At 42.8% G+C, this 10,677-nt stretch overlaps 1 protein-coding gene across 2 annotated transcripts in view; it reads left to right on the top strand.

Annotated features, from left to right (window-relative positions):
* The first annotated feature begins 1,788 nt into the window (after positions 1–1,788).
* The window catches only part of adamts17 (ADAM metallopeptidase with thrombospondin type 1 motif, 17), a 113,408-nt gene continuing 104,519 nt past the window's right edge, over positions 1,789–10,677 (top strand). For both annotated transcript variants that reach the window (XM_010876778.3, XM_020053303.2), the window contains exons 1-2: positions 1,789–1,920; positions 2,399–2,775. In XM_010876778.3, the coding sequence (XP_010875080.3) occupies positions 1,848–1,920; positions 2,399–2,775 (450 nt within the window). In that variant the 5' untranslated portion in view covers positions 1,789–1,847. The remainder of the gene's footprint in view (positions 1,921–2,398; positions 2,776–10,677) is intronic.

The following is a 10,677-nucleotide window of genomic DNA, read 5'->3' as shown; positions in this document are numbered from 1 at the left end:
GACATTGCTATTTTACCTGTGGCTTAATTCAGCCACACTACTCTGAGGCTTGTCTGTCAAGGATCAGCCCAAAAGGACTCACTAGCCCAAAGTTCAGAGGTAATGCTTTAAATAAAAAGCATTATTCAACCTCTCTTGGGGTAAAATATGTTACCTGGGTCTCAGATAATTTTTCTTTCTTGCGACAGATATTATAATGGGCCAGTTTGGCTTGAGTCTGACCAGGCAGAAACAGATCTAGGCTGGAAAAACCAAGGTCTGTCAAAACAATCTGTGCTGATATGGATCTATATGATATATAAACTGTTGATGGAAGTGAGTTACTAGCTAGTAATTTGAGGCAGTTTCACACAGCAGGAAACAAATCCTGCAGCAACAGGAAATGTGAGTTGTTATGTGTATTATAATTAATGGACATGTTTTATGGGTGTTGATAAGATTTTTGTCGGGGCAAAATGAGTCTGAAAATGTGAAGTGAAAATGTGAAAACTCAAAAGCCTTTTTCAAACCTTCAGTACTGAAGTAGGTCATTAAACACAGACACACACAAACACAAACGCACACTCAAAATGTAATTCCTTTAGACCCTCTCCTTTCTGCTCGAACGTACCGAAACACAAGTCTTCAAAAGTGCCACCCGTCAGCTTCTGTCTGGTCAGTGCTGTTCGGTTAAAGTGTCGTACAGTGGGCTAAGCCTATTACTTTGAGATTGATATGCAAAAACATGCTCCATAACCAACAGAGCATTAAAGGCAATAAAATGACTGCTAGCGTACTTGGACAGAAATGTGTGTGATGGGCTGCACCGGGCTGGCCCATTGTAAACCACTCCATCCATTTCAGCTGGCAGGGTCTGACAGTGGCTGATCCCAAGCCTGTGTTACTAAAGGCAGCTGATTGGCCTCTCCGCGCCTTCTGTGTCGGTAGGCACACGTTATTGATGAACAGGTCAGTGTGCAGAACACACAAGACAGACTGACGGACAGATGCACGCGCACAACACTTCACAGGATCCTGGAGGCCCTAGTTGGGGGACAGTAGACAACCGAAGCACACCATGTATGGCTGGAGATTTCCTCTTAATCAAACTGGGTAAAACATTGCCAGAGGCCAGTTACTGGGGTGTAATCTCTTCGTCATTAATTGAAACACCTTTTCTATTGCCATTTGCATTTTGGAGTTGATGAGAGACGTTAACAGACCATTAGCTAGCCCAGCTAAAGGCCCATATGTGATTTGTAGGATACTGTGCTATTTTTTTTTTTATTTCCTCTTGCGTGTTTACCCAAGAGTTTCAAATGAAGCAACGTGTAGGGAAGTGATGTGTATGTAGCATAGTTTGCCGAACAGCACTGTTCAGAATTAATTTACATATTTCATTTAGATGAAGTTTAATTCATCGATTTACAGCACTTGGGTAGAAAATTGCAATCAATAGGTTATGGCTTATATTATACACATTAAATGTGGATTATGTTTGCCAAATTCATAAGCTTCTATGAAATAGGTGTTGCAAATGTGCAATCCATCGAAGAAACATTCCTACAACATCCAACTTTCGTAGATCCTTTCTCTGCCGTGCACTAAAACCACGTGTTAAATGTCAGCCCCTTCGTTGGTTGACGTTGTTGCTTTCCAATCAAACTTCAAATATGTGTTTCTTAAACTACCCGAACCAATCGGGTAGTCGCAGAGGCAGTGCTGAATTGCGGCAGGCGTGTCTACAGCTTCAAATTAAATTTGCCTGGAGTTCCTATAAACTTCGCAAACTTTGTCGAAGTTTGCTGCAGTCCTTGTTCGCTTTGCAGGCGCGTGCATCTCCCGCAGTCACTCAGCTAGTCTTTATCATGTATGACATCCATGCTCCGCAGTTTTTCCTGTCTCTATTTCTCATCTGTTTCGGAGTGAAGGCGATGACTGGTAAGTACAATGTAACACCTTAGTTATATTATGTAACTATCCCGTAACTTGTATTCATTGTTTTGCCGGGATGAATGTAGCTCAGTCAATGAAGTGATGGTCAAATATTGGCATTTGGCCACCCACCGGCTGTCTCTGAGATCTTCTGTACAACCCATTCACTTTTCTCATTCCTGTTATGCCGGTCGCTCCGAGAGTAAATTTGCTCTGCTGCAGCTTTTTCTGTGTTTCTCCATGGTTCCAGTGTCTCGCAAAGACGTAACAAGCAGTGCTAGAGGAGTTTAATTAGTGATTTGAACAGGTTCAAAAATCACATGCATGCCGCTTCAGATCCCATTGGCTGGTCGTTATTAATTCCTTGTGAAATAGTCTGCTTGGTGACTTGTCTTTGGACATGCGTTGGCAAAGAAAGCTCTGAAAGTTACAGTTAAACAGGGCTCTTTAACAATTTAATTAGCAATCCCCTTCTTCTCCACAGCTCATTCCGGTTATGACACGGACTTTGTTGACATGGTGATACCTGTGGTGCTTTCTGGACAGGAGACTCACCTGTTGCAGGACTCACCAGGGCGCAGCATGCGTCTGCGCAGACGACGTTCCGTCGTTTCCCCTGATGAACTAAACTCTGTGGATGACACCTTATTTATTTCTTTACCTGCGTTTGGAAGACAACTGTACTTACAGCTGAAAAGGGACGCTTCTTTTCTATCTGAGGAGTTTGTGGTCGAGGAGAGGGGAGGCGATTGGTTGCTACCTAAACGGTCACGGCTAGCCATTGACCCGCGCTGCTTTTACTCGGGATGGATTGTCAACCACACAGAGTCTTCTGCATCCATCAACACCTGCGGTGGTTTGGTAAATGACTTCTCCTTCTCCTCGCATTTTCTGGGAAGTTTCATGTGTTGAGGAATCTATGCCTTTGTTTTCTTTGCCATGCACTTGACTGTCTTCCACATGAATGCACACACACACACATAGCCAAGAGACCCCCTAACCAGGAAAATCAACTGCCTGGGCTGCTTGTCATAACAGCGTTTGTCATCCTTTACAGCACAGACGGGGTTACTGATTACAGGGTAGACAACATTGAAGAGGAGGCACTGGATTCACTGACCTAAGCTAGACCAGACACACACACACACACACACACACACACACACATATGTCTAAATATATATTCACGCTATTAACAAACAAAATATTTCAGACACATTTCTGATACAGGTAAAAGCTGCAATCTGGAGTAAGTTTGCATAGAAAATGTCATTTTTTCAAAATCCAAAAGTTTTATAGAAAATTGCTTAATGAGAGACAGATTATGGCCGGACTTTAGGTAATCAACTGAATGTCAAATATATATGAAACATTACCTTTTAATACCACCTATGGCCTGTATATATGTTTTGTTGCTATTTTAATTTGTAAGATTTTTTCCCTCTAACTCTCCCATCAGTTTCAAAATGTCTTGTTTCCAGGGATTTTCATTATTACCATTCATGACTGTTGTCATTCAGAGTATGAATCACTACCCAGAAATGATTTGTACCAAAATAGAGCCCACCTGTTGTGAACATAAACATACATCATCTATAATTAACCCGTGTGTATTTCTTTCTTAATTGGGGAAAGATTAGAAACTGCCCCATTGAACAAGATTTGTGGGCAGTTTTATTTTGTGACAGGCAAGCTAGTTTACATTATCTCCTAATTAAACATAGTTTTCCATCCTACAAAGGGAAATATTTACTATAAGCAGAAATCTCTCTTTTTAGGTAGTTGCTGTGTCTGTGTGTTTGATTCCCATCTATTTATTAACATATTTTTCCCCCTTTTTTATTTATTCCGACTTTTTTCTGATTGTAAAGTCAAGGAGAAAATGTGGTTTTCATGTCTGTTTTCACTTTTTGTTTCCACTTGGTTTGTTGTTTCATATGTGTTTGCACAGGCTTACGTGATGAGCATGTGTCTATGGAACTCATCAACTATAGACACCGCGCTCATTAGATAGACGTGTGTTTGCAAATCTTAAATGATTTACAAGTTTCTTCAGTAATACTATACAGTATATACACTCACCTAAAGGATTATTAGGAACACCATACTGATACTGTGTTTGACCCCCTTTCGCCTTCAGAACTGCCTGAATTCTATGTGGCATTGATTCAACAAGGTGCTGAAAGCATTCTTTAGAAATGTTGGCCCATATTGATAAGATAGCATCTTGCAGTTGATGGAGATTTGTGGGATGCACATCCAGGGCACGGTGCTCCCGTTCCACCACATCCCAAAGATGCTTTATTGGGTAGAGATCTGGTGACTGTGGGGGCCATTTCAGTACAGTGAACTCATTGTCATGTTCAAGAAACCAATTTGAAATGATTCGAGCTTTGTGACATGGTGCATTATCCTGCTGGAAGTAGCCATCAGAGGATGGGTACATGGTGGTCATAAAGGGATGGACATGGTCAGAAACAATGCTCAGGTAGGCCGTGGCATTTAAACGATGCCCAATTGGCACTAAGGGGCCTAAAGTGTGCCAAGAAAACATCCCCCACACCATTACACCACCACCACCAGCCTGCACAGTGGCATGATGGATCCATGTTCTCATTCTGTTTACGCCAAATTCTGACTCTACTATCTGAATGTCTCAATAGAAATCGAGACTCATCAGACCAGGCAACATTCTTCCAGTCTTCAACTGTCCAATTTTGGTGAGCTCGTGCAAATTGTAGCCTCTTTTCCCTATTTGTAGTGGAGGTGAGTGGTACCCGGTGGGGTCTTCTGCTGTTGTAGCCCATCCGCCTCAAGGTTGTGCGTGTTGTGGCTTCACAAATGCTTTGCTGCATACCTCGGTTGTAATGAGTGGTTATTTCAGTCAAAGTTGCTCTTCTATCAGCTTGAATCAGTTGGACCATTCTCCTCTGACCTCTAGCATCAACAAGGCATTTTCGCCCACAGGACTGCCGCATACTGGATGTTTTTCCCTTTTCACACCATTCTTTGTAAACCCTAGAAATGGTTGTGTGTGAAAATCCCCGTAACTGAGCAGATTGTGAAATACTCAGACTGGCCCGTCTGGCACCAACAACCATGCCACTCTCAAAGTTGCTTAAATCACCTTTCTTTCCCATTCTGACATTCAGTTTGGAGTTCAGGAGATTGTCTTGACCAGGACCACACCCCTAAATGCATTGAAGCAACAGCCATGTGATTGGTTGATTAGATAATTGCATTAATGAGAAATTGAACAGGTGTTCCTAATAATCCTTCAGGTGAGTGTATATGTATTTGTGAGTTCTTTCCATTTTAGGATTAAGTGTGGCGGCTAGGTAATCCACTGAGGTTCATGGAAGAGGCCAAGGGAAACAATCAGTTTAAATAATAACCACGTTCTTTACTCACTAAGGTCATTGGCCCACCAAGGCTGAATGAGAATAGGGGTTAGATGGAAGCAAACACACACTCACATATTAACTCTGTCTGAGCTAAATGTAGCAGTTGGAATCTATTGACAGTGAGCCATGTTCTTTGTATCCGACCCCCTCATGGTTTCATACACTCTTCATGTTGGCTTTACTGAGCTTTGTGTGTGTGTGTGTGTGTGTGCGTGTGCGTGTGTGTGTGTGTGTTTGGGAAGGTTCGTTGTGGATGCATGTCTGTGCAGTTACATCCATGCTTTTGTGTGTGTATGTGGGCATGCATGACGTTTGCCTTTCTGTGCGTTATACATGCATACCTCTCAGTCTGTGTGAGAGTGTGTGTGTGCGTGTGTGTGCTTGTGTGCGTTTGTGTGAGTGGTTTGGTGGACTGTGCCTATAACTGTTCTCTGTCCCTTTGTCACATTTTCAAGGACTGTCACTTCCATTCATCCCTCCACCCTAAGCGACCCCTTGTCATGGAGACATGTCCAGTCGAATAATCTCTAAACTCACACAACCAAATAAATTGAAGTCCAAAGTTTGTCGTTTTCCGGGGGCATGATCTTTTTCTTGGCATTTGGTGCATTCTCTGTTCAGTACAAGTGATGTGTTTTCTTCTCCTCAGGCCTGCATAGGATATTATTATCTGGAAAATTAGGTCATGATTGTTTTAAATCTTATATCTATTAGTGGAGTTTGAAAAGTGGGTCAAGATCGCTGACACCTACAGCTACATAGCAGGACGAAAACTGACTTAAGTGCCCAAACGCACTACCTTGTGCACGTGTGTGCACGGACGCGTTGTCAGAGGGACAGTATGCAGATCTTCCCCTTGTTCTTTTAAAAAGTCATTTGTGTGTGGGGACATGCATTCATGTCCATGTGTTTGTGTACATGCGTGTGTGTGTGTGTGTGTGTGTGTGTGTGTGTGTGCGCGAGTGTGTGAACTGTGAAGACTCTTGTGTCTTACAGTGGCACTTGGAGACAGTTTTATTTGTGTTGTTAAATCATGGAGTTGTTTTTGGCTGGAGTTCAGTTTAAACAAGGACCCTGAAACTATGCTTAGTGGAGAGACTGGCCACACCAGTATGTATGTATGTATGTATGTATGTCTGTGCGCGCTTGCGCACGTGTGTGTTTGCATGTGTGTGCGTATGCGTGTCATATATATATACATACATATACAGTGGGGAGAACAAGTATTTGATACACTGCAGATTTTATCATAGGTACTCTTCAACTGTGAGAGACGGAATCTAAAACAAAAATCCAGAAAATCACATTGTATGATTTTTAAATAATTAATTTGGATTTTATTGCATAACGTAAGTATTTGAGACATCAGAAAAGCAGAACTGAATATTTTGGTACAGAAACATTTGTTTGCAATTACGTTTCCTGTAATCGGCAGTGTATCAAATACTTGTTCTCCCCACTGTATATATATATGTATATATGTGTAGGCAGGTATAGTTGAAGGGAGAAGAGATATATGTATATATGTGTAGGCAGGTATAGTTGAAGGGAGAAGAGATAGTTATTTGTACAGGAGACCAACTTTAAATGGAATTTGATTCAGCTGGCAAGATGGGCTGCATCAGTGTCCGGGAGAGAACAATCTCTTACTGTTCTGTGTGAGTTTTTCAAGTACCAATACCATCCAAAAACGTCATTCCCTATCATGGGCCTATACAGAGTTGTTGCCAATCGGGCTGTGTGGTGACACACCCTTTAAGTGAGGCTCAATGTGAGAATGAGTTTCTGCTCTGCAACAGCCTGGTTTTCCCTGAGGATTAGCTTGGAGCCATATACAGTATCTCACAGAAGTGAGTACACCCCTCACATTTTTGCATTTATTCAATTATATTTTTCACTGAGGAAATGACACTTTGCTACAATGTAAAGTAGTGAGTGTACAGCTTGTATAACAGTGTAAATTAGCTGTCCCCTCAGAATAACACAACACACAGCCATTAATGTCAAAACCGCTGGCAACAAAGTGAGTACACCCCTAAGTGAAAATGTCCAAATTGGGCCCAGTTAGCCATTTTCCCTCCCCGGTGTCATGTGACTCGTTAGTGTTTCAAGGTCTCAGGTGTGAATGGGGAGCAGGTGTTTTAAATTTGGTGTTATCGCTCTCACACTCCCTCATACTGGTCACTGGAAGTCCAACATGGCACCTCATGGCAACTCTCTGAGGATCTTCAAAAAATAATTGTTGCTCTACATCAAGATGGCCTAGTCTATAAGAAGATTGCCAAGACCCTGAAACTGAGCTGCAGCATGGTGGCCAAGACCATACAGTGGTTTAACAGGACAGGTTCCACTCAGAACAGGCCTCCCCATGGTCGACCAAAGAAGTTGAGTGCATGTGCTGAGTGTTATATCCAGAGGTTGCCTTTGGGAAATAGACGTATGAGTGCTGCCAGCATTGCTGCAGAGGTTGGTAGGGGTGGGGGGGTCAGCCTGTCAGTGCTCAGACCATACGCCGCACACTGCATCAAATTGGTCTGCATGGCTGTCATTCCAGAAGGAAGCCTCTTCTAAAGATGATGCACAAAAAAGCCAGTAAACAGTTTGCTGAAGACAAGCAGACTAAGGACATGGATTACTGGAAGCATGTCCTGTGGTTTGATGAGACCAAATAAACGTATTTGGTTCAGATGGTGTCAAGTGTGTGTGGTGGCAACCAGGTGAGGAGTACAAAGACAAGTGTGTCTTGCCTGCAGTCAAGCATGGAGGTGGGAGTGTCATGGTCTGGGGCTGCATGAGTGCTGCCTGCAATGGGGAGCTACAGTTCATTGAGGGAACCATGAATGTCAACGTACTGTGACATAGTGAAGCAGAGCATGATCCCCTCCCTTCGGAGACTGTGCCGCAGGGCAGTATTCCAACATGATAACGACCCCAAACACCTCCAAGACGACCACTGCCTTGCTAAAGAAGCTGAGGGTAAAGTTGATCGACTGGCCAAGCATGTCTCCAGACACAAACCCTATTGAGCATATGTAGGGCATCCTCAAACGGAAGGTGGAGGAGCGCAAGGTCTCTAACATCCACCAGCTCGGTGATGTCGTCATGGAGGAGTGGAAAAGGACTCCAGTGGCAACCTGTGAAGCTCTGGCGAACTCCATACCCAAGAGGGTTAAGGCAGTGCTGGAAAATGATGGTGGCCACACAAAATATTGACACTTTGTGCCCAATTTGGAAATGTTCTCTTAGGGGTGTTCTCACTTTTGTTGCCTGTGGTTTATACATTAATGTCTGTGAGTTGTGTTATTTTGAGGGGACTGCAAATGTACACTCTTATACAAGCTGTACACTCACTACTTTACATTGTAGCAAAGTGTGATTTCCTCAGTGTTGTCACATGAAAAGCTAAAATCAAATATTTGCAAAAATGTGAGGGGTGTACTCACTTCTGTGAGATACTATAGCTCTGTATACGTCTATGCTGTGTTAGCTATAGCTGCAGTAGCTACATTAGATTAAGCATGGTGCCCTATTTTCCCTTGAAATTCCAGGCGTCATTCACTTAACTGTGTCTCTCACTGGAAGCTCTGTGGCTTTGCTTTCACAATCTGTCGTGTTGTGAATATGGCGAAGTGAAGAGCCACATTCCTGTTCATGTCACTGTCTCCGTCTGTTATTAGTCTGGCTTTCGGGCTGTCTGCCTTTTGCCCTGCCCGTCTTTCCATCAGTCTGTCAGTGTTTGCCTGGGTTTTGTCTGCCCATCTTTCCATATTTCTCTCTGTCTGTCCGTCTTTCTTTCCTTCCTGTTCACATAAACGTGATTTCTGAATGAATGGTGAATCATGAGCACATTTTCTTTTTACCATCAGCTTGTTCTGACTGAGGAGAACTTTATCCTTGGAATGGTGAGATTAGTTGCCATGGAAATGGTGCAAGGGTTCAGTAATTGCTGCTTCCTGGGTTTTGGAGAACCTTTAAGACACCCTGTGGATCTGGATTGCTTGTTAGCTGCATGTTAACTCATTTTACTAGCCCTTCCGGGCAACCTTTACAATGCACCGATGGATCCTTAGTGGAACCTTACAAGACCTTAGTGGAACCTTACAAGACCTTAGTGGCCCTCTTTTAGTTTTCTTACTGTGATGTCATGGGGAGTATTTCTGTCTGCACCTGTCAGAGAGGATGAAAGAGATCGTTCATGCCCCTGTTTCTCTTTCTCTCCCTCTGTGATTCTCTCTGTCCGTATTTCTGTCCACACCGCCTCTCAGATTACCCCTCTCTTTTCTTACTTCTCTCAACCATCTCTTTTTTCTGTCTCAACCTTGTCTCCCCACTCCCACCTCATTTCTTATAAGCACTCCTGCATCTCTTTCTTTCTCTTTTTCTGCCTATCTATTTTTCTCTCTCCCTCTCTCTTCTCTTTCAGCTGTCCTCCCTCTTTCCTTTCCCTAGGCCTGAGGAAGTGTGTGCTGAGATGTAAATTAGAGAGTTTGTCCTGACTCTTGTCTCTGCACTCATCTGTTTGTCAGGAATGCCCTTTACTTGCTTGGTAGAGCGCTATACTTTTTTCAAGGATTTTTAACCGTATATAAAATTAAATTCACTCATTAATGTAATTCACTGTTAAGTGTAAAACACACAATATTACACTAACCCAGTATTTGTATTATTTATTGGATAGTATTTTTTTCCTCTTCATCAAGTGCCAGTATTTTCTGAGGAGACTGTTAAAACTTTTTCAGTGCCCTCGTCAAGTGCAGTCATTGGGTCAGAGTATAAGGCATTTGGTCTCATATGGCCTTGCAGAATCTCAGTTCTGAGTTGACCCGGAACTAAATTCATGCATAATCGGTTGGATGTTTGATTCAATTCTAGGTCTAAACCCGTTAAGATATGATATGTGTAGAAGTACGATTATTGGAACCAGAATAAATAACTTTTCTTTGCAGGATCCAAACTAAAGACCAAATGTCTCCTCTCCTTCATAACGTTCATTTGTCCAAAGTTGTGATGCCAATTCTGCTTTTTATGTTGTGCATCCCATTGGTTCTGGACAGATCTGCAGTACCACGTGTGTTTTGGACTTGGTCAGGTGTATTGGCCTGGTGCTGGATTTTCAGAGCTTGGGGCAGGGGTATTGAAAATACTTCAGGGGACGGATAGTACAAAGTGTGTGAAACGTTTCGCAGGGTTGTTGGTCCAACCTGATGTTATGGCATCACTCAGTTGCAATCACTTTTATAGTGGGACATTCATGCTGAAAACGTCTGTTCCATCTCATCCCAAATAGGCTGTATTTGGTTTAGGTTCTGGCATCAAACTAGGCCTATTTTTTACTCCTCAGTTTCCCAGTGTTGGTGGT

Source organism: Esox lucius, chromosome 2 (genome assembly GCF_011004845.1).
Source record: "Esox lucius isolate fEsoLuc1 chromosome 2, fEsoLuc1.pri, whole genome shotgun sequence".
Taxonomy (NCBI): Eukaryota; Metazoa; Chordata; class Actinopteri; order Esociformes; family Esocidae; genus Esox; species Esox lucius.
This window is presented reverse-complemented; position numbering and strand designations above follow the sequence as displayed.